Raw genomic sequence first — 25,642 nt, forward strand, 5'->3', positions numbered from 1 at the left:
GCATTTCATTTCCTTCTCTCGCCATCACCTCTTTTTTACATATTTTGTAAAGTGTGATTTTGATAAAGAATGTGGATGTTTTCCTGTATGCATATATACAGCATATGTTGTGGTTTTGGTACTGTTATACAGTATAAACGTGAGAGTCTGCATTGTATTAATTCAGGTTGAATGAATGTCAAATGCTTGATCTAGGGGAGGAGTGCCCATACTTTACTAATGCAAGGTCTACTTTTTGGTGATGTTATCACATTATGATCTACTGAACATCCATAAAAGTATTGCTAGCATGAGATCATTTTATTGCTTTATTTAACAACTATTTCTTATGTAACCTTAACATAACAAATATCTGAATGAAAAGCATGAATAGGAGGGTGATTTAGACAAGCTGTTTGTTGACATTGTCTTGAGATCCACTGCGCCCCAGCTAAAGGTCTACTGGTAGATCCCGATCTAACTTTTGGGCACACCTGAATTCTAGGGAATGTTTCCAATCACCATTGGGGACAGGAAGGTATTTTTTTCCTCTTGAGGAATAAGTGGCACTGGCTTCAGGTTGGGTTTTGTACTGCACAGGAAATTTTAGAAGAGGGAGAAGTTTCTCTCCTGTGAATGCACGGTGGATTGATTGATACAGATGCTACTAATGCTTGTGCTAGGTGAAAGCCTGCTTGGATTTCCTATCATTGAAGCACTGCAGATTCAGGACCAGCAGCAGGTCTTCTGAACATCTCTCATGCTGGGATATGCTCCTACTGGTAGCAGAGTTTGGGGCCATCCTCTCTGTAGGTAAAGGCAACCTAATACTCAGTGGTAGATATAATGACATAGCGCTGATCTCAAGTCTTCAGTGAGCAATGGCAGAGCATAGTAGCATTCTCTTATGGAATTTGGGATTTGAATATTGCCGTGGGGTGAGGCTGGCAAGGTCCTATTTATTTGATAAAATGTGAATAAATGCTGTGACCATTTTACCCCATTTCTGGCTCCTGGTGTTTCATTTAGGTATGTAACAATGGGGTTCAGTGTATGGCTGAAAGTGAAGGGTCAATTGAGGAGTCGCCTTGCAGCAGTTTTAATAGTTATAGTACTAGTTGCAGTGCTGGTACTTTTTAACCCACATTGTTGCTCATGACAAGGGGACTGCTCAATGTGACCCTTTGCCTTGCACTATCCCACTGAACCCCATTTTTATATACTTTAATGAATCAGGAGACAGAGATGGGGTAAAATGGCCACAACATTTATTTACATTTTCTCAAATAAATAGGACCTTGCCAGCCTAATCCGAGGCAATATTCTAAAGCCAGAATTTAACAAGCGATTGCAACTATACTCTGCTGAAAACATGAGAAAAGATCAGAAGCCCTGATGCTGGACCTGTATCTGCAGTGTCTCGATGCTAGAAAATTCAAGCAAGCTGTCACCTAGTACAAGCAGTAGTAGCATCTGTACACTGTGCAGTCACAAGAGAGAACCTCCTTTATCCCTCTTCTAAACTTACCTGTGCAGGTCCTACCATACCATATAACCCAAGCTTTCCCAGTATTGTATTGTAACAAATTACCAACTATGGATTAACTTTACCTTAGATGCAGCCTCTAAATGTGCTAGCTTTACCTTATTCCATCCAGGGTAGCATAACATATGCAAGATTCATAGTACTAGGCCACCAGCTGCTTTTGTCCTCCAGCATGGTGGGTATGCCAGATTGTATGCTTTGACCTGGTATCTCAATCTAATGAAACACCTCCAAGAAACCAGCGCTCTTATAGAGGAAACTTCTAACCATTGCCCACTGTAACGTGTGCCAGATTCATGGTACCAGCCATCAGCCCCTTGTGTCCTCCTGCATGGTGGGTAAGTCAGATTGCATGCTTTGACCCAGGTATCTAGATGTAACATAACACCTCCCAGAGACCAATGCTCTTATTGAGGAAACATGCAACAATGGGCCACTGTAACATATGAAGGAGCCACGTAACACTTTCAGGATCCAAAGTACCAGCTACCAGCCCCTTTTGTACTCCAGCTTGTTGGGAATGCCCAATTTCATGCTTTGATCCAGGTATTTCAATGTAACATAACACCTACCAAAGACGTAGAGAAGAAATATCCAACCATGGACACTGTAACATATGCAGGATTCCCACTAACACAAGCTAGCACAATGGGTAACCCAAAAAAAAAGAAAGGAGGGATGGGGTGTTTACATAAATAAACAGATAACAGACTCATTCTTAAGGTCCCCATACACTGAGAGATCCACTCGTTTGGCAATGTCGCCAAACGAGCGGATCTCCCTCCGATATGCCCACCTTGAGGTGGGCAATATCGGGCTGATCCGATCGTGGGCCCTAGGGCCCAACGATCGGATCCTAACGATGCCTTAACGGGCGGTAGGATCGCGGGACCGCATCAACGAATAGATGCGGCCGCGATCCGACGGGATTTTCTGTCCCATCAGATCGAGATCTGGCCGACTTTCGGCCAGATCTCGATCGGTGAAGCCCGTCGTGGGGCCCCATACACGGGTCAATAAGCTGCCGACACGGTCTGTCGGCAGCTTTTATCGGCACGTGTATGGCCACCTTTATGCATATCTTGCCAGTATGCTATCATAAAATACCTCCCATCATAAAATACCTCTCTTTCTCCTTCCCTATGCCTGGCAATCTGCCTTACTAATTTATTCTCACCTAAAAACACAGCTACATGTGATTCTGCTCATCTCTAACCTAGACCAGTGCAATCTGGCTACTGGTCATTTGGATCCCTAGTCATGCAGCCCCTCTGCTTATAGATCCAGGGAATGAATGAATTCTGGGGAATGTAATTTGGAAATGTAAGTGTTGATAGACACCCTGATGCCTGTTGTTATCTTATGCATTTTTCTGTATGTAATGTTCGCAGTCCACTTGTCGACTGTCCAACATGAACAGAATAAGAAATTGCATTGCTTATCATTATGGTTATACCAGAACAACTAAAGAAGGACACAATAATTATACCAAAACAAATGTTGTGTGATCCTGTGACATACACCTTATATCCTTGGCAAAATATTAAATACCAATAAGAGACAAATGTATGAATTTAATCACAATTGTGTTTTTTTTATTCAAGTTCATGTTGTGTTTGCTATTTACTGTTCTTTCCACATTCATATATTGGTGGCGGATTTTAAATGGAAAAAAATACTTGCCAAGATATTTATTGTAGGAAAAATATTTGATCGGAAAAAAACCCTATTAGGAAATTTTAAAAAATGTGAATTGCAGCAAAATCAAACAAATAGTTATATATGTATCTCTTATTGTCTAAATGGTGAAATACTGTATCAATACTGTCTAGTGTAACCTGCATTTTGCATGTTCCTTATTAATTAGTCATTGTTAATGTGTTTCTTGTGTTCATGATATTTAATGATTGATTCATTTAACATAGCTCCCAATAATTTAATTTTGATATGAATACCTGACTTTAGTGGGTGCATCAAAATATGTGTTTCGCAAATTTCGTAGCGTGGCAAAACGGGACAAACTAGCCCATCACTAATTTTACCCCTTTAAATGATTTGTTAGAACAGTGTTGTAGAATTTCTATGGATTTACTTTGAACTGGGGCACAGATAGGTGATTGAGGTAAAAGAAGAGAGGTGAAAGCTTTAAACCAAGCCGTAACCATACAAAAAACACACAAAGGCAACTTGCAAGAAGCTACATGGTATATAATGATGCAAAATGTTCACATGTCTCAGGGTCTCCTTGGAAAGTGTTAATTATAAATGTAAATCTAAATCACATATTTGAATAATACAGTTTTTTGTTGCAGTGATAGTTTTTCAATTTGAAACTGCTAACCACAGGAAAAATATGATGTTTTAATAACCCCCCAACAAACATAATTGTTTACTTGACAGGACACACATTCTGTGTTACAAGGGCAATCAGTGAAAGTTTGGATTATGCTACTTTTACACCTGTAATGAGGTGAAGCAGTTGAGAGGTTTTGCCAAATATAAGTCTTCTCTACAAAAATGTGACTTGACATTTAATAAACATTGCTCTGACTAAAATAAAATGTTCTTTTAAGGCTTTGATCTAGTGAAGTGTGAAGATCCAGGAGTGCCAAACTATGGATACAAGATCCGTGATGATGGTCACTTTGCAGATACAACAGTTTTATATAGCTGCAACCCAGGATACACAATGTATGGCAGTAACATCATGAGCTGTCTTAGTGGAGATAGGAGAGTATGGGATAAACCACTTCCAACATGTGTTGGTAAGTATGAGTATGTATTTATGAGTATAGCCATCATATGTATAATAATATTGTATTATACACCACCAGATTTTTATAAATACATATATGAGAAAACCAATGTAGGATTGGAACGCTCTGACAGTTGTTCCTGGAGGCACATAAGAGACTACTGATTATCATTAAAAACTTGGTATTTTAGGTTTTTAAAAACCGGGGCTGTAAAACAAGGGCCCTCCTGGCAGTTCAAGGGGCCCCCTCCTAAACTGAAAACTGTTGGCACTGGCACCCTCATGCGTGAATGCATGGCACCTATGCACAGATTACGCTCCGCTTGAACGATGCCATGGCGAAGATCCTTGTGGGGCAGCCAATGGAACAGGTCTGGTCCCTGTGTGTAAGGTTGCCATCATCCTGTTTTGACCCAGACAGCCTAGTGAACTGCCTGCCTGACAGGACTGTCCTTGATTGATGTGGTGATCTGCCAATCTCCAATCACTGTGTCATAGTTCCACCCTAATGTCACCCATCCAGTCCCATGAAGTCATCTACCCACCCCTGTGACATTACCTCCTTGCCCCCCCCCCCCCTGTCTGGAGTTCCAGAAGAGCAAAGGTGGAAAACTTAACCATATGTAGACTAAAAATCGTAACTCATCTACTTGACATTTCCAACTCAATGCTTCATAGACCAGTTACAGAAATGACATTTCTATCAAATCAGTAATGCATAATTCCACAGTGAGTTTTGACAAATGCAGAGTGGTCATTTAAATATTTCATGAAAATATATTTTTTCTTAGACATCATGTTTATTATTCAGTAGTAGCAAGGTATTGTTTAATGCTGCCTTCAAAGTGGAATGTACTGCATCTTAATTTAACAAACTGCTTTTTGACATGTCATAAAATAACTTGGAACCTAGGAAGATTTTGTCCTCCAGTGATAAAGATTCTCTGTTTTTTTACATCAGGCCTGTTTTATTTGATACCTAATAAACATAATTTTGTTTGTGTATATTTGTTTCCTTTTTAATTTTGCAGCTGAATGCGGTGGTAAAATATATGCAGTTGCATCTGGACGTATTTTGTCACCAGGATACCCAGTGCCATATGAAAATAACTTACATTGCAAGTGGAATTTAGAGGCAGATCCTGGAAAAACAATTAGGTATTACTTGCATATCTTTTACCTGGTAGGACTGAAATGATCATATTGGAAGAGAGGGCCAATTGCAATAGGCATATTACCAAACTTTAAAGGAAAACTATACCCCCCAAGCAATGTAGGTCTCTATAAAAAGATATTGCATAAAACAGCTCATATGTAAAGCCCTGCTTCATGTAAATAAACCATTTTCATAATAATGAAATAGTAATAGTAGTATAATAGTAGTATGTGCCATTGGGTAATCATAAATACAAAATTGCCATTTTAAAAAATAAGGGCCGCCCCTGGGATCGTAGGATTCACTGTACTCACAAACATACCAACAAACCATACATGTTAGGTCACATGAGCCAATTAACAGACAGAGTTGTGTCTTTTGCTTCCACACTTTTTCCTCATACAGTTAAAGTTGAAGTATTTCTGGTCAGGTGATCTCTGAGACAGCACACAGACCATCACAAAATGGTGGCTCAAGGCAAGAGATGTAAAAGTGCAATATTTACTTAAATATATATTCCAGTTTGGTCAGATTCTTTAATATGCCACTTAATATGATATAAACTATCTGTTGCTTAAGTGTTCATTTTGGGGGCATAGTTTTCCTTTAATGAAGTTAAGTGTTCAACAGTAAAAAAAAATCAACATCATTGAAGCTTCTTGCATTTGTTTATATGTGTTTCATGTTGTTTATATTCCTACTGTGAATGTGTCATTCATGTTTTCTAAAGAACCAATAAACATTTAAGAGTAATTAATATTTATTTGTTTGTTTATTTTGTTGTCGATAGTGATATTAGTGATATAGTTGGCCTTTTTTCCTGTGCCAAAAAGCCCATGCAAAACAATGAATGCTGTTGCAGTAGCTGTAATTTTATGTAAGTCAAATTTGGACAAAACTGAATGCACGTTTAGATTTCCTGGATTTCTTTAAATATTTAAACTGTTTGCTTTTCACTGCTTAAAATATTCCATCTGAGTAAACATTACATATTTCATTATTTACAAAGCTAAATAATATTTCTCCTGTGCATTCTGTTTTCAGCCTTCACTTTATAGTTTTTGACACAGAAGTCTCACATGATATCCTAAAGGTATGGGATGGACCTGTAGACAGCAATGTTCTTCTGAAAGAATGGAGTGGCTCATCTCTCCCTGAGGACATTCACAGCACATTCAACTCTTTGACATTACAGTTTGATAGTGATTTTTTTATCAGCAAGTCTGGCTTTTCCATACAATATTCAAGTAGGTATAAAACTTAGCTCCATAAATTTAACATGATGTAGAACCTGTGCTTGGTGAATATTTCCTGTGCTTATACAGTTACAAGAAAGCATTTTATACAAACAAATGCATTAAATTATACTTTTGTAACCCTTTCGACACTCCTTTGTCGGTGTTACACTCCATGATTTCATGTGTGGCGCTTACCTGATGACATGGAACAAACCTGAGCCACAACGTAGTAGTATGGGGAGAGACTGGGTACTTGGTACTTACTAGTGCAGTGCCTCCACCTAGTGGGATCCAGGAATGCACCTACGGGTGGCCCCACTAGGAACAAAATAATTCATTGTTCTACTTACAGCTGGCTTCAAAAAGCTAATCACTGATTGGTTGCTATAGGTAACTGCCCATGGGCAAATTTGCCCAGTGTTGATAAATGAGCCCCAGTATTGGTTAAACTGAATAACTCTTTATCTAATATAACTGGCCAACTAGTACATGCAGCACTCCTAACCGGAGGCAATAGGGCCTCACTAACTAACTAAAAGCTGTCTACCTAACTAAGAAAGGCAAAGTCCTTTAAAGTCCTTGCAATAAACAGTCTCTTTGTCTTCAAGCACTTCTTTAGGGTACTGTCCCTTTAAACAGGATACTCACACAAATCCTCTTTGGAATACTTTAGAGCTCTCTTCAGGCGAGTCCAGCACAGTCAGGCATACAGATAGGAATCTCCTGCAGTATGTTCCTCCAGTCTGGATTCCTTTCACACTCTCTGTCTTTCCAGGCACAGTATGCAGCTTCCCTGTGCCAACCCGATCCAAATGAATGCTTTTGGTGCGGCCTCTTAGCTCTCTGGGCCCACCAGCAGCTCTCTGGCTTCCTTCTCTGTCCACCATGCGTCTCTCTATGCCAGACTTTCTTCTTTTGCCAGTATCTGTGACTTCCTTTTCCTGCCTGCCACTCCTTAGCTGCCGTGTCACTTCCTGTTGCACTGAGATCACTGAACAGCTGGTTGCTAGGTAACAGCTTATAGCACACAGACACAGGCTCTGTACTTCTGCCCTTATAGGGATAAGAGCAAGGGATTTGCACTACTTCCCTACATTTGTTAAACAGAAATAAGATTCAGAACATCATTAAGTACTGTATATGCATGCTAGCATACTGATATATACTGTATATAAAGGGAAAAATGGACTATTGAATGCATTATGTTCCTAACCTTTCATTTATATGGAGTGTCTTGAATTGCAAAAATAATATTTGTATTTTTTAGGTTAATAGATAGGTGCTCTGGTCTAATCTAAAGCCCGATTGTCATTTCAGTTCAAGACAGCATGCAGAACAGGAAAACATGAAATGACAAGTTCAATTATATTAATTATAATCAGGATACTGTACTTTTTCATTAAAACTTAATTAGTATGTAATCATGCATACAAGAGAGTTAAACTGTGTGCAAACCACCCATTGCCTATATTTAAAAGAAAATATAAAATATAAAAGGCATTTAAGCAACCAACTTTTTGTTTATTAAAAAATGTATATATTTCACAATGTAGCCAACGTATTAAATTACAACTAATTATGGTTATTCTAATATGTATAAGGATTTTCTAAGGATTTTATGGAGGATCAGTCCTTCAGGTGACAACTGATTGTGCTCACAGGAGACAAGAAGGGGTGATGAAGTAAAAGTATCAAGAACAGGGTGATATGGGTGAAAAACCAAGGTCAGGCATGATTGGGAAGAGAAATAGGATCTGGAACAGAGCAGCTGGAGAAGTGGTGACCGGACAGAGTGGAGCAGGATGGAGCAGATTAAGAATCAGTAATAGGCTTAGCAGGAAATGAGAATGAAGACAAAGAGACAGAATCTGGAACAGTACTGGACTAGAATGTGAAACAGAAGCAAGGCTGGAGCAGGAATAAAAAAAATGGCAGGACTAAGAACAAGACTAGGTGAGGGGACAGAAATAGTACAAGACTAATGCAGGATCAGGGACCAGTGCTCGGGACAGTGCTCAGAAGCATGGCCAATGCTCAGGCACTGGCTGTGAGGATGGCTGGACTTATATAAAGCAGACCCCACCCAACCAATAAAGCTGCTGGAGTGATACAACATAACAGGGAAACAGGTGTAAGGAGCTAAGCACATGCTAGCTGCTCTCTCAGTACTGTGGTTAAAGGAATTGTTCTGTGTAAAAATAAAAACTGGGTAAATAGATAGATTGTGCAAAATAAAAAATGTTTCTAATACAGTTAGTTAGCCAAAAATTGTATGTATAAAGGCTGGAGTGACTGGATATCTAACATAATAGCCAGAACACTACTTCCTGATTTTCAGCTCTATTCATTTCCACTGTTCCACTGTTACTAGACAGTAACCAATCAGTGACTTGAGGGAGGGGCACATGGGCCATAACTGTTTGCTTTTGAATCTGACCTGCTTGCTAAGGATTAATTGCAAACTCACTGAACAATTATGTCCCAAGTGCCCCCGCCTTCAAGTCGCTGACCAACTCAGAGTTAGAGAGCTAAAAAAAAGTTGTATTCTGTGTGACTGGATATCTAACATAATAGCCAGAACACTACTTCCTGATTTTCAGCTCTATTCATTTCCACTGTTCCACTGTTACTAGACAGTAACCAATCAGTGACTTGAGGGAGGGGCACATGGGCCATAACTGTTTGCTTTTGAATCTGACCTGCTTGCTAAGGATCAATTGCAAACTCACTGAACAATTATGTCCCAAGTGCCCCCCCCCCTTCAAGTCGCTGACCAACTCAGAGTTAGAGAGCTAAAAAAAAAGTTGTATTCTGTTCTGTTATATTAGACTAGGTACTGGGTTCAAGCCCTAACAGAGCCTTAAAAATTGTCTCTATATCCATGTTAATAATATATACAGAAAAAGAAATGTGAAAGTGTTACGTATTTGTACCAGAAATATGAAGAACAAATAAGAACATTTTAAAATGATTATATTCACATTTTTAAACCAATATTTCTAAATGTGCATGCCTATTTTGGGTAGCCATGGCCTTTTTTTTAAACTTAGATGTGCCTTGGCTCTATGAGGTAACAATACTTTTCAGAAATTTTCAGTGTACAGTATATGTACAGTATTTGATGTGTTATGTTATTTATTTCTGTTGTTGCTCGGGATGCACTGACAGAGGTCATAGTATAAGCTGATGTTTGGGTGTAACTTAATAACTTGTATCAATTACTGTTACTTGTAATTAAGTACAGGAGTTTTTCTACCAAGCAAAGTAAGAAACAATTGACACAAATAATGATTAGGTTATCCGGGCAAGAGATATTTACTTGAGTGAAATGAGAGCATGCTTTTAACATGCTTGATATCCTTCCTGAAAAAATGTCTCTGCACTGAGCACACTATTACTAAAACCATCGTTGTGTGCAATTAGCTATTTAATGCAAATCTGATGCAAATTGAGTTCAAGGTTTATATTAAATATGCAGAAAAAATAACAATTTGCTGCATATTTAAAGTAACCATCTATATTCTCTAATATATTCTCAATATAAAATGTAATAAGTGGAGGGAGGAGATATATTCATATTTTAAGCTAGAGAAGGCTGGTAAAAGATTAGCGCAATAATCATTTTTTTCTATAAGGCTGTAAGTTTGGTGTCAAATACACTAATGCCATTATAAAAACAAATATTTTGATGTGCAGGATTGTTACTAATTTTAAAAGGAATAATCTTTAAGGACAAAAAAGAACTTACCATGGTAGTGATAGTACACTTGCATGATTATACAGGACAGAGTCAGACTGGGCTGGCGGGACACCGGGTTAAAACCCGGTGGGCCCCGGCCCTCTTGGGCCCCACCAACCCAGAAATGCACCCGTTTGCTGCCCACACTGGCCAGTGCTGTCCCCCGATCTCCTCCTCTGGTCCCAATCGCATCCGCAACTAGAGACAGGTACTCATGGGGGCCCGGAGGGGAGTTTGTGCCTGGGGCAAGAGGGCCTGGAGGGGGGTTGTGCTTGGGGCAAGGGGGCCTGAAGAGGGGTTGTGCCTGTTGAAGGGGGGACTGGTGGGGGTTGGGGACTCGGTGTCAGAAGTCCCGGGGGGCCTCGGACCCTTCAGTCCGACACTGTATGCAGGAATTATCATACATATGATACAGTACTCGTATATACATGTATGGTGTTGCCTAACTTCAAAGAAGCATATTTCGTATTATTTTGGGGAATACAGTAGCATTCCAAGCCATTTGATGTATGTTTCCCTTAGTTAAATGTTTAAAAAAATATAGACATTTATCAAAACTGATTAACTTGTGAAGTACCTCAGAATTTTCCATTCTTTGCAGTAGTGAATTCTTGCCCTCCGATGCAAGTTGTATTTGGGGCAATTTTGGACAATTATTTTTGCTAAAGTAAAGAAAATAAATTGATAAATCTGTAATAAATCAGTAATATTTTACAAGCAGTATCTATCATTACCACTTGGTAATATTTACTGACAAATCATACAATGGATCCCAAATGTTAGAAAAATTGACACCAAGGGATTAGTCTCAAGTTGCAAAGATTTGGAAAGTCAAAGACATTAGTTATATCTGCAGTGCCACATAGATCAATATTCATTAGCATAAACATAACAATAATGAAACTAGAGCAGAACAGAGAGAAAATGATTCATCTGTCTCATGCTTTGCCAGATCCAAGAAATAATATCTAGTTTTATTGATGATACACAGAAATAACTATCAACTATACATTACAGTAAAGTAGTGGCTAGGGATGAGCAAATTTTTTCACAGAGTTTTGTTGTGGAAATGGCACCCACTCCAATGTGAGAAAAAAATGTTGCGCACCAAAAAAAATAACTTGCACGCATCAAAAAATTTGCCGCCCATAGACTTTAATGCATTCAGGCGAATTTTCGGCGAAGCTAAACGAGTCAAATTTGCCAATCCCTAGTGGCCTATAGTGTAGACTTATTTTTGCACCAGGATTATGTCATTTGTCAGGAATTAGTCAACATACACGATTTATCCATGTAAATCTTGAATTAAACCAGTGTACGCATAATGTAATTGAAATAAATTAAAAAATAAAATAGAACAAATATATCCATGATCCTATGAACTGAAAAAGTCTTCCCAACTGTCAGACTTGGCAATAGTAGGGAAGAATTCTCTGTGCTTAACTTGATTATCTAAACATTTCTATAGACAGCTGGAAGTGCTATATCATCTCTGATAAATGTCAGCAGTTATTAAATTAATTACAAGGCAACAGTCTTGTGAACAGACTGTACTTCCTTGCTTGGTGTGAGTAGCATTAATGGTAATGGTGCAAGGTTACCTTATTCCAAATGAAATTAGCCCTCTGTTAATGTTACTACATCCTAATGTTATTGTAACCTAGAAAGTTTCTATCAATCGTTGGATGGAAGTAAAAATAATTAGTAATGGGCGAATTTGGGCAAAACGGCGAAAAATTTGCGAAACGCCGCAGGGGTACATTTTTCTTTGATGCCGGTGAATTTTCACATCAGTTTCATGAATTTATTCGCCGGCGGCCAAGCGCAGCAATTTGCCGCAAATATGCACCTGGCGAATAAATTCGCCCATCACTAAAAATAATATTACTGGTTATTTTTCTTCCTCAACGCATATAATATACACATATAGTAAACACATCCATATTATACAGATATTTGAAAGACTGTTTTGATATTATATATCAATATAAAATTGTTGCAGTTATAAAGGCCCTGCCCTGGTATGTGGCAGATGATAATGCTAGTAGGTAAGAAATCACTGGTACTCAAAGGGCAGGTGCAAGCAGAGACAGTCCCTTGCGTTTTATTAGCAGAAAATGCTCCTTGTTGCACCTGCCCTTTGAGTGCCAGTGATTTCTTACCTACTTGCAGTTGGAGGGTGCCGATCCCTTCGTTACCGTGCACCGGGCAATCAACACGTAGGCCAGGAAGTGTGAGAGGCGCTTCTATTTGCAGCTGATAATGCTGTCATTACATTGCACATTCTCCCAATATGTGAGGAAATCTCTAAGAAATTAAAGAGAGACAGGCACAGAGCACAGAAAGGGTCATCTTTGACCCTTTTAATGCATGTGGTTTTATACATGTAATGTATTGTTAAGGTCTTCAAATACAGTATGCTCTCTCACATTGCATTTTATTAACAAAGAGAATTGTTCATATACTGTATGTGTATGTTTTTTCAGGTTTTACCTCCTCAGATTGCCATATATTTTACCCAAAATATGTCTGTAATATCAGAAACCACAACGTGTAGACAATGTAACCTCTCCATCAGTAAATTGCACCAATGTGTGCAGTGTTAATAACAACGTTTGGGTCTGATTCAATAGGTGCAAATCAGCTGCATGTGCCAGAACAATACATTACCACAAAACTATGAAAAGTAACACTTCCACAATGCAGTTGTTAGGTTTAGGGCTCCCTTGCATTTCTTGCATTTATGTACCCTGTGTTTTTCACCCAGTTCATTAGAACAGGGTGAACTGATACATTGGGACTACACATACAGTAAATTGTAAGAAATTATGTAGAATATATGTGCAAGTACAGGTACAGTATGGAACCTGTTATCCATAATGATTGGGAACTGAGTTTTTTCTGGATAACTGACATTTCTGTAATCTGGATCTTGATAACTTAAGTCTACTAGAAAATCATGTAAACATTAAATAAAACCAACAGACTGGTTTTGCTTCCAATAAGGATTAATTATATCTTAGTTTAGATCAAGCACAGATACTGTTTTATTAAAACAGAGAAAAATAATTTAAAAAATCTAGATTATTTGGCTAAAATGGAGTCTATGGGTTTGGCTATTTTGGAGCTTTCTGGATAATGGGTTTCCGGATAACAAATCCCATATCTGTGCTTCTGTTATTACCAGGTTAATGCATACACGATAGTTCAAGATTTTGCTCTTGTTCTTGGTAGGTCAATGAGACCTATAATATGCTTAACTCCACAGTACAGATATGGGACCTATTATCCAGAATGTTAAGAACCTGAGGTTTTCTAGATAATGGATTTTTCCATAATTTGGAGCTCCATACTTTAAGCCTAAGGGATCATTTAAATATGAATAAGACCCAATAAGATTGTCCTGTATCCAATAAGGATTAGTTATATCTTAGTTGGGATCAAGTAAAAGGTAAATCACTGTTTTATATTACAAAAAACAATAATTAATTTAACATTTTTTAAATTATTTGATTAAAATGGAGTCTATCAGAGACAGCCTTCCCATAATTCGGAGCTTTCTGGATAACAGGTTTCCAGACAAAGTATCCCATACCTTTAGTGGCAAATATGACATGAATTTGATGAATGGTGTTTTATTTTCTATCTTTGGTTGTGGTGTGGTAGTTCTATATGTTAAGTACGGCATTTATATTTCTGTTCATTTCAATGTCTCGTGATTGAAAAACTACTCCCAAAACCTCATTACACTGTTCCAAAAATACAAAAAATCCATAAATTCTGATACATTATAATTTTCAGGATTACTATAGACTATTTTTCATCTTTAAAAGCTGCCTTGGAATCAAATGAAACTATATATTGAGGCCATGCAAAAATTACCAAATGCATTATAAGTCAATTAAATTATGTTTGCACACTGGATACTTGATGTGCAATTGTAACCCCCACCTCTCCTACATGCCTATTGCTATGCAGTTTTTGTGTTGCTTGAGTGATAAGCTGAAAGTCAAAAGAGTTAAATTATTGAATACTTGTCTAGTCTTTTTAAAGTTTCTAAATGATTTATTATTTAACCATTTTGTATTTGGGTCAATCTATTCTTTGCAAATGCTTAATGTCTTGATGTAATTGAATTCAGATGGCTTTTGTAATCTCTTGGCTATGAGTAAACAGGTTATGTATCTATAATGCTTTAATGAAAGCATGCATATATAATTCTTGAAAGTTGTATACAATATTTTGAATTGTTTTAACAAAATAATAAAAGACATGCATACACACATGTAATTATAATAATAATGTTATAATCATTAACCTTGATTTAGCATGATACCAGTTATCACTTGTTGCCTTTTGTTACATCCTTGATAGGCTAATTTAGGCCAGCACTTCAACAGACATTTATGTAGCAAAATAAGGGTACATGACAGTTTTCCTGGGTCTATGTCTCTTGTTCATATAACACATGATAGCCACATAAACTCCTAGATAAGCTAGTGTATTGAATTCCAAAAATCCCACCCTTTCATAAACGTTTCCCTTGCAACATGAAAACTACTAATTAGATGGTATGCATTTTTCAGCTTCAGTTGCATCAACGTGTAATGATCCTGGAACACCTCAAAATGGTACCAGATATGGGGACACCAGGGAACCTGGAGATACAATCACTTTTCAGTGTGATCCTGGGTATCAACTACAAGGCCATACTAAAATTACATGTGTGCTGCTGAATAACAGATTTTTCTGGCAGCCGGATCCTCCAACATGCATAGGTAATTTATGAATATCATGTGTTTAATATGCAAACTGAAATGAAAATTTATAATTGTTGGATATGTTAATATTTCTTGTCTTTAGGATAACTTTATCCACCAAGATGGTAAATAATAGGTAAATAAATAATCTTATTTTTAGAATTGTTGAGTAACCATCACATTATAAGTACAATTCATTGAAGAAATGCATATTTCTGTTTCCTGTGCAAAGTTATTGTCATCGAATTTTATTTATGCAAAGTTTAACATCTGATTCTGCTTCTTCTTCTTGTGACAGCGGCATGTGGTGGAAACTTGACAGGCCCTGCAGGTGTTATTTTATCACCTAACTACCCTCAGTCGTATCCTCCTGGGAAAGAATGTGACTGGAGAATAAAAGTAAATTCAGACTTTGTCATTGCCTTGATATTCAAAAGGTACCAGTCAGAGAGTAAGAAAAAGTGTAACAGGATTTTTTTTTAAATGTCAGATCGAGAAATTACATCATTTATCACTTCATTGGACTCCTAATTACATTTTGTAGCTAAGCCCTAGAGCATGTATCTAGTACCTTCTGCATCAGTATATATGCATTGCAGAATAACAAACACATTTTTTAGCTTTCCAGTAATATATGGTGCCAAAGATGTTATGGAAAAAAGAGAGAGATTGTTATGAAAAAAATACAGAAAAGGCTAGAAAAAAAAACAAAACCCATATATATATATACTGTATACTGTATATATTTTACCTTACAGAGGGTGGCACATTGTTTTAAAGTTTCACCCAGTTGTAAGGTTGAAACAATACATACTCTTCAAACTGATCAGCAACAATGGGAGTTTGTAAACCGTATACAACTTTTTAATTCTTTCCAGAAATAAAAAGTTAGCATTTTATGTTGAACAAGATGGTTTGTCGGCACACCATTGATTTAAATGTTTTTAAAAAATTTTGAAATACAGCTTAGCATTTTATACTACATAGAAATAAATTCTAAAAAAATATATCAATGTGCAAAGGCTGAACATGCATACTGTATATTGAATATATTGAGCTAACTGCCCATACATTGAGTGAATGGTCTAAATGCAATTTAAAGAGAAATTAAGCTCCTTTACTCCTTCTGAAGTTGACCCGTCCACACACTAAGAAGGTGCGTAGGCAGCTGAAATTTTCAATTTGCGAAGATGATCTGATTGTTTGCTTAGGGGCTAGAACACCAAGCTTTTAACTTACTTCACTTCCTTAGAGATGACAAATCTTCCACTATTCACAGTTCATAGTGAATTTTATTTACCAGATCTTCAGTTAAACTAATTTTACATTGGCCTGAGGTATAAAAGGGAGTTGCAGATACTCTTTCATGTATGTGTCAGATGCACACCCAAAAATGTGTTAATTTTTGCTGACCGATAGCCCCAAACTGTGACTACATGCTTACAGTTAAATTGTATGTGCCATTGTGTTTACTAGCAATATCATTTTGCTTACTTACTTTCTTGGAACCAGAAGGCATTCAGAATATTGTCTCACTTGCAATATCTTTTGAAATTAAATGACGCTGTTCTCTGATGTGCCCAAAATAAATACAAAATAAATACAACCTCAAACTTCTTTGATTTTATATTAGTAAGGTATATATTTTAGAGGTACTTTTTTATTTGTAGAATCTTACATGTGAATCGAATGTTTAAAAGTAAATTGTAGGTTTATTAATCAAATCACAGGTGTCTACTGCTAGTTACAATTTTTTTGCATTTTACTACATTTTCTAGACTGCTGTATTCAAGCATTATAGTATTTTAATACATAGTCACATAGTTACATAGTTAATATGGGTTGAAAAAAAGACCAAAGTCCATCAAGTTCAACCCCTCCAAATGAATCCCAGCGCACATATACCCACTGGAACTATATATACCAATATCTATATTAATTTTAGATTTTAGTATCACTATAGCCTTGGATATGATGCTTGTTCAAGAAATCATCCAACCCGCCTTAAAGGTGTTAACAGAATCAGCTAGAACATCATCTGGCAGGACAACCTCACTGTCCTCATTGTGAAGAACCACCCACGCTGCTTCAAATTAAAGCTATTTTCCTCTAGTCTAAAGGGATGCCCTCTGATGATCCGTTTTATGGAAAAATAGATCTCCCTCTAAATTGCCCTCTAATGCACTTATAAGAAGTAATCATGTCCCCAAGTGTCTGTTCTCCAGAGAAAACAGCCCCACCCGTGACAATCAATCCTCATAGTTTAAATCTTCCATCCCCTTAATCAGTTTAGTTGCATGTCTCTTCAGCTTATGTATATCCTTTTTAAGAATATGAGCCCAAAACAGTGCTGCAGACTCCAGGTGAGGCCTAACCAGGGACCTATAAAAAGGCAAATTATGTTTTCATTCCTTGAGTTAATGCCAAGACAGTATTTTATTTGCTTTAGTAGCCACAGAATGACACTGCCTGGAACCCCTGGATCCTTCTCAGTTAAGGAAACCCCGCACACTGCCATTTAGTGATAACTTGCATTTATATTATTTCTGTCAAGTCCATAACCTTGCATTTATCAACACTGAACCTCATTTTCCAGTTTTCTAATCTAGTCAAATCACTCTACAAAGTGGCAACATCCTGCATGGAACTTATAGTTCTGCACAATTTAGTATCATAGCAAAAATAGATATGGTACTTTCAATGCCCACCTCCAGGTCATACATAAACAAGTTGAAAACAAAGGACCAAGTACAGATCCTTGTGGTACTCCACTGACAACACTGTTCCAATCACAAAATGTTTCATTTACCACCACTCTTTGTAATCTATCCTTCAGTCAGTTCTCTAGCCAATTACAAATACTATGTTCCAGGCCAAAATTCCTTAATTTAACCATTAACCTTCTGTGTGTTACTGTATCAAATACTTTAGCAAAGTTCAAGTAGATTACATCCACTGCCATTGCCGAGTTGAGGTTTCTGCTCACCTCTCCATAAAGGGAAATTCAATTTGTTTGGTGAGAGTAACCAGCCTATAGCTTTGAGGCTGAAAACGGGATCCTTTATTTAAATAGAGACAATACATTATAAAATTGCCATTTTTTTGGCACCATGCCAAACCTCAATGAATCCTGAAAAATAAAGTAAAGAGGTTTGGCAATCACCGAGCTAATACCATCTGACCCTGGACCTTTATTTATCTTTACATGTTCTAGTTTCTTTTGAATTTCCCTTTGCATGAACCATGCATCATTTATTGATATAGTAGAATTGAGACTATTTAGAAGTAAACCTTAATTACCTTGGTTCCACAGATGGAAAATAACAGTTCAAAATCTCTGCTTTATCTCTGTTCTCATAACTCAACTTATCCCCCTCTGACAACAATGGTCCAACCCCATCCTGCTTAATTTTTTTACTATTTACATATTTTAAAATAATTTTGGGTTAATTTTTTCCTTGCTGCAATGGCTTTTCCATATCAATATTAGCTTGTCTGATAACTTTTTTACATGGTTTTTTTTGGCTTCCTTATACAATGAAAATCTACTGATATGTATTAAGCAGCATTTTAAAGACATTCCATTTTTCTTCTTTGTTCAACCCTCTGAAAAGCATTCCCCAGTTAATATGTTGCAGAGATATCCTTATACTGACAAAGTTTGCACTTCTAAAGTTTAATGTTTTAGAGTTGTTAATGCAACATAATCTCAAAGGAGACCATGTTATGATTACTAAATGCTCTAAATCTAAATGCTCGCCCACACAAATGCTAAAGATGAGTTCAGTATTGCTAATAAAAAGTTGTCATTAAGCATATTTACAAACCTATTGGCTTTTTCTGACTTGGCAACCCCATTACCCTAGATAATTGTCTGGATAATTGCAGTCACCCATAATCATAACTTGACTTAATTGTGAGGCAGACTCCATTTGTAATAGTAGCTGGACTTCAATCTCGTCACTTAATTCAAGGTGGTTTGTAGCATACACCAATAAAAAATTTTTTGTAGCTTTTTGCCCAGTGGAAATCTCTACCCATAGGGATTCCACACCTTTCCGAGTGCCATCCATTGTTATTTCATTAGAGCACAGATTTAATTCAGGTTTTTCATGAAGAAAAACTCCTCCACCCTTTTTAATTCCTCTGTCTCTCCTAAAAAGCATGTAGCCATTTATAAATAGACAGCCTAGTCACAGGTTTCATACCACCAGTTCTCAGTGATATTGATTATATCAGTTTTTAGCTCATGCAATTAACTCTAGCTCTCCCATTGTACCTAACAATCTCAGTGCATTTGCCAGCATAAAGCAGATGTTACTACTTTTCCCTCTGATATTTACATTATTTAATGGAGAATTAGATTTAAAGTTACTATTAGTCTGTTGTTCTTGTGTTTTTCTAGCTGGTATACTGTATGACCCCCTCACCCTACCTTCTTGACCCCTTACTAATTCCACTGCACAGTCTACTCTAGCTTCTCCATAATACTCTGGCTCACCCCCCCCCCTTGCCTAGTTTAAACACTCCTCCAACCTCTTATTTATTCTTTCCCCAAGCACAGCAGACCCTCTTCCATTGAGATGCATGACTAATTAGATTGTACCCCAAGGAAAAATCACCCCAGTGCTCTCAGAACCCAAACCCTCCCTTCCTACACCAAGACTTTAGCCATGAATTTAACTCCCTAAGCTCCAGCTGTCTTCTTAAACTTGCACATGGCACAGGCAAAATTTCTGAAAAAACGACACTGGAAGACCTTCCTTTCGAGCATAAATTTTTAAAGGTCTTCCATCTACCACTTATTTTGTCATTAGTACCAATATGTACTAAGACAGCTGGGTTATGCCCAGCCCCACCCAATAATTTGTCTAACCGATCAACCACATGCAGAACCCGGACACCCGAAAGACAGCAAACTGTTCGGTTGTTGCGATCTGGATGATAAATTACCCTATAAAATTTCCTAATACTTGAATCCTCTATAACCACAATCTGTTTTTGCCTAACTCTGTTCTACTCCCCACCACTATTAGAGAAACTAGTCTCCTGGCTGTTAGAGGGATCAGTCCCATCTACAACTGCCAATCCAGAGTTCACACTCCCATCTTCTTCACACAATGTGGCAAATCTGTTGGGATGTACAAACCCTGAGCAGCCTCCCTTTTGCCCTTTTCCTTTTTCATCCTGCTGCTGTTCTGTTCCCCCAAACTATCTGACCCTCACTCAGTGAGCAAGAGACTTCTCTCAAGATTGTTAATTGACTGCAGTGTTGCAATTTGTTGCTCTAGTGCTCTAACACAAGCCTCTAAAATAGCAATTTGCTCACAAAAGCAGGCAAAGCAGTTTGGAACTCTTGCTCCAAATTTGCATACATATGGCAGACTGTGCACTGGGTCAGACCTTCACTCTTGCTAGCACTCATCCAGTTACAGATCAACAAACAGGAACAAAAAAAATTGAATATTTAACATACTTTTTACCTTGTTTGAACTCCTTTAGTTTGAGACTTCTGTGTTTGTAACTTAACTTACAGAGCTCCCACTTAAAGTGAACTCACTTAAGAGCAGCTATCCACTAGAGCAAATGCCACTAGAGTTCCAGGGGTTCTATTTATACAGTCTGTTCAGGTGCACAAATCAAACCCCACCCACCTCAAACTGAGTGAAATTTAACTGCAAAGTAAAGCAGTTTTGGCAAACTTCCTGTAAACACAAAAGCACACCACACTTTGATATTTATCACCTAATACTGAAAAAACTAAACCAAAGTAGTTAACTATACAAACCTTTATCCAAAATAACAGTTAATAAAAAAAATACTTATCTTTTTTGTTGATTTGATTGTTCAGATGCTTTCACTAGTCATCAGCCTGTTAGTAAGTGACCTGTTAGTAATACCAATGTACTCAATACAGACAAATGAAACTGTCTAGGTTTACTCACTCTTATTACACATTCAGAGGGTTAAAGTTTTTAACCTTTAATTCAGTCATGCAACAGTTTGCTTTATCACAGTTCATAGATTGCATCCCTATGCACACTATAGAGTGTCAATCAGCAAAGGATTGGTTATATTGCAGAAGATCAACTTAGAAAATATTGGTGTAAATATTCAATGTTCTAGCCTGTGTGTGAAACCTTTATAATAAGAAATTGTTTTTATAAATGTCCTAGATTCATATAAAACCATGTAATGTACTGGAATTTTGACCCTAGCAATAGCTACTGGTTAAAATGTCAGACTCCAAGGGAAAAAAAATTAGAGCAGAGCAGAAAGGCAAAAAACTACAACACACAAATAAAGGAAAAGCAAAAGTGTATTGGTATTGCTTCAACTTATATGATGATTTAAATACAAGTATGGGATATTTTATCCAGTAACCCATTGTCCAGAAAACTCCTAAAGGAAGGCCATCTCCCACAAATAGTTCTAATTTTTAAAAAAATATTTCCCTTTTCTCTGTAATAATAAAACAGTACAGTGTGCTTGATCCTTACTAAAAATATAAGTTATCCTTATTGACAGACCTGGACTGGCAATCTGTGTATTCTGTCAAATGCCAGAGGGCTGCTCTAAGATCCCATAGTCAGTCACTATTTAGTGACTATTGGGTTTATCCATTGATTAAATATTTTTTTAGCAGACTTAAGGCATGGTGATCCAAATTATGTCCAGACCCCTTATCTAGAGAAACTCATTCTGGATAATAGATCCCATACTTGTACCAAGAGTATTAGTTTAAATTGTAAACTACAGATGATACATAACAAATAATGCAAGCATCTTGCTGAAAATACAATTTATAATAGAGGGGCTGATTTAACATTCAATTACAGTAATAACTCCTGCTTGGTAAAACACTGCCATTTGTTTTAAAGATTTTAATGTAATTTCCACTCCAGAACAATCCATTTCAGTGCAGAAAATAGTTGTCCACTATTTTTATCCCCTTGTTTGGCATAGGGGAGTGAGTGAATTTAAGCGCTGTTCTGCTCCTTAGCTGCGTTGTGCACTAATACTCATAAGATATCAATTTTATGAGTTTAGAAAAATATGTAAATACATTAAAACTTTTGAGTTTTTTTTTTATAAATCAAAGAATTTTTTTGATAAATCAAAGAATATACTTAACTGCTGGGAATCCTTCTTGATTTACCAGTTGGATCATCGATAACTTAGCCTCTGAATGTCTAGTTTAATACCTATAACTTTTTTATTGTTAAAAAATATAAAAATAATGCAAACATAGCAGTTTCTAATTGTATAAAACTACTACTACGATATTTCACAGGTATTTCTTATTATACTGTACTGTCTTTGGTATGTTCATGATTCTGAAGAACTCCAGTAGTAATAACTGTATCTACTATCTCTTTTGTCATAAAGTTGGTTGTGTATTGGACACAATGCCAACATTACAATCATTGTTAGTATTATTGACTAAAATAATCTGTTTTAAACTCATGGATTTGTCTCACTCATCAATTGTCATTTTTTCTGTGTGCATTTCAGCTTCAATATGGAGCCTAGTTATGACTTTCTACATATTTATGAAGGTGAAGATTCCAACAGTCCTTTAATTGGAAGTTTTCAAGGATCCTATGCACCAGAAAGAATAGAAAGTAATGCTAACAGTCTATTTTTGGCATTTCGAAGTGATGCATCTGTTGGCATGTCTGGTTTTGCCATTGAATATAAAGGTAATTTCAGAGTTCCATAACATATTCTGATTTCATTGAACAATGCATTTATACTGTTTTAAACAAATTAAGAATATGCAGATATCAAATCATGTTTTTTTTTTTTATTTTACCCTTGTTTCTTAAATTTGTAAGACCCCTGTTGATCCTAAATTAATATAAAGCTCTGCATAATTTACTGGCACTATATGAATAAATGCGGATGAAGATGATATGATTTGATCAATGGATACATTTGTGTGAATGCTTACTGCCATTCTGTATAATATAGATTATAATGTATATCTATGATATTTTATTAGCAGAGCAGTCTGTTATGGAGGGAATGGTAAAAATGCATCAGTTATTACAATAAAGCACAATGGATATAAATGAATGATTGGATCTATCAATGCCTGTATGTTATCCACCCACTGAGACTTTAAGCTCTATGGGTCAGGGACCTCCTTCTTACTGTGTCTCTTACCACATGGCATGGCACACGTGCTGTGTACTTTTGTATGTATATTTATTGTATGTATTATGTCCCTTGTCCTCCCTGTGTGTGCTTTCATACTTTGTAAGATTGTACAGTGCTGCGTTCCCTTACAGCTCATTATAAATAAAGTTATATATACATAAATCTGCTATCACTGAAACAGGAATTCCAAAATGCCCTGGACCCCGTGTCAATAGAAATGAAATTAAACATAGTATGGTCATATTGTGCCAACATAAATATCATGGATAGACCCCTTCCACTTGGAACTTTTTACCTAAAGATGGGTGTTTTTCTGAAAGCTTGTTCATGTCAGTTAATGAACTCAGTAGGGCACTTGTTCATATTTGCTTGTATCTTAGATCTAGTCAATAGTGAACATACAGCTCTGTACTGGCTAATACTTATTCATAGGGTAAAATAAGCTAACTTACACTGACATTTGTTAGCCTGCAGGTTATTGAAGAGGCTGATTTAGGCCACTTACTTTCCTTGTATAAATTCTAGGTGGGCAGCTTTTGTCTGTCATATGGTATAACAAACAGTCCCAGATACTGCAGTAAAGAAGCAATTTTGTCATATTTTCTGAATGGAAAGAGGTTTTTACCCATTTATTCCCTTTTGGAGTAGCATGTTTGGCAGTTAGATTATGAGGTCTGCTAAAATGCAAAAGTTGTTTAACTAGCCTTATTCAATACCCTAGGTAATAGCAGCATGCTTCTATTATCAGATAGAAGTTATGAAATAACTATGATGTTGATTCATTCATTCAATTATTTAGTTTGTTGTCATTAATGCATGCTATCACTTCTGTCAGAATTACATAGCTAAAATCATCAGAGTAAAAGATTAAGATTTTAAGCCCAAATTAAGCACTTTACAAAATCAGATAGATGCATTCAAACTGAAAAAAATAAATATATGAATATAATGAAGTAAACATTAAAATGTTGATGTCTTGATTGCTTGATTATTTAACCACTTTGCTTGGGTAGACCTAAATTAGTTCTGATGCACAGTAATTCTTTGATGAATCATACAATTAGCTTAATTTCTTCTCCCTGTGTGCAAAAATAGTAGTTAGGATCAACTGAGAATAATCTCTAGGTGATAAGTAAAGAACTGATGTTTATGTATATTTTCAAGCAATAAACTACAAAGAATGTTCTGAGCAGCTATATGCTGAAATGTATAAATCAGTGGATCAGAATAGTGTAACAGTATGTTAGAAGCATATACTGTTAAGTTATGTATATTTTGTATGTATAATTTACAATCTTTAACTCAATTGAATTAGGAGATAATGGAAAAGCTAGGCTTGTACATAATAAATAAATAAATAGAGAGAGAGAGAGAGAGAGAGAGAGAGAGAGAGAGAGAGAGAGAGAGAGAGAGAGAGAGAGAGAGAAGGAGTGTTTGAAGGGCAGCATACTCATCCCAAAAAAAGGAAAAAAAAGCCAAGGTGCTGCCGCAAAAAGTAATAGCATAAAGGACACAGAACATTCGTGTGTCTTAATATATGTGCAAAAATGTAATGTTGTAAGTAGATTTTTCTGTCCTACATAGAGGACCTTTATCACAAGATATCACAAACAGTTCCCCAAACCAAACAAACTGAAATAGTCAGTAGTGAGTAAAAATTGACTCAAAAAACCCACCCCCATTGTTGGTGTGAGGTATACCATGTAGATTACATGATGTTAAGTTGATAATCAAAGGGAGACACACCAATGATAGTGCCAATTTTCACTCACAACTGACTATTTCAGTTTGTTGCAATATATTTAAACTGGCCAACTACGTCAAAGGGGCAAATTTACTAAAATGCGAAGTGGCTAAAGCTGACGAAAATTCGCCAGCGTGATGTCATTTTGCTACTTCGCAAATTGACTATCAGTGACCTTGGTGAAAATTCGCCAGTGAAGTAGATAGCCTAGCGCAACTTCGCACCCTAACGTTGCGAAGAAGTTTTTTTTTTGTGAACATTACCTCCTTCGCCAGAGTTTACTTTGCCAGGTCAGAGAAGGCGAAGTTCAATAGAGTAGATAGGAGTTTGTAAAAAAAACAAGTTGCCAAAAATGTTGAAATGTTTTTATGTCCCCAAAAAACGCTGAAATAGGCTGAAAAAGAGTGAATTTCTTTTTTGGGTGCCCACCTTCCCCCCAAAATTTGTTAACATATGGCACCTTACATATACTGTGGGCACATGTGTAGGGCATTAGAACACCTATTTGAACTTTTTTTAAGTTTCCCTGGGCTTGTGTAGTGTTCTGTATGCGCTGCAGCAT

At 36.8% G+C, this 25,642-nt stretch overlaps 1 protein-coding gene across 1 annotated transcript in view; it reads left to right on the forward strand.

Annotated features, from left to right (window-relative positions):
* LOC108716186 (CUB and sushi domain-containing protein 1-like) overlaps window positions 1-25,642 on the forward strand; it is an 882,106-nt gene that overhangs the window by 689,156 nt on the left and 167,308 nt on the right. The window contains exons 24-29 of the mRNA XM_041563770.1: window positions 4,099-4,290; window positions 5,312-5,438; window positions 6,481-6,683; window positions 15,000-15,191; window positions 15,472-15,610; window positions 22,689-22,876. Of these exons, the coding sequence (XP_041419704.1) occupies window positions 4,099-4,290; window positions 5,312-5,438; window positions 6,481-6,683; window positions 15,000-15,191; window positions 15,472-15,610; window positions 22,689-22,876 (1,041 nt within the window). The remainder of the gene's footprint in view (window positions 1-4,098; window positions 4,291-5,311; window positions 5,439-6,480; window positions 6,684-14,999; window positions 15,192-15,471; window positions 15,611-22,688; window positions 22,877-25,642) is intronic.

This window comes from Xenopus laevis, chromosome 5L (genome assembly GCF_017654675.1).
Source record: "Xenopus laevis strain J_2021 chromosome 5L, Xenopus_laevis_v10.1, whole genome shotgun sequence".
Lineage (NCBI taxonomy): Eukaryota > Metazoa > Chordata > Amphibia > Anura > Pipidae > Xenopus > Xenopus laevis.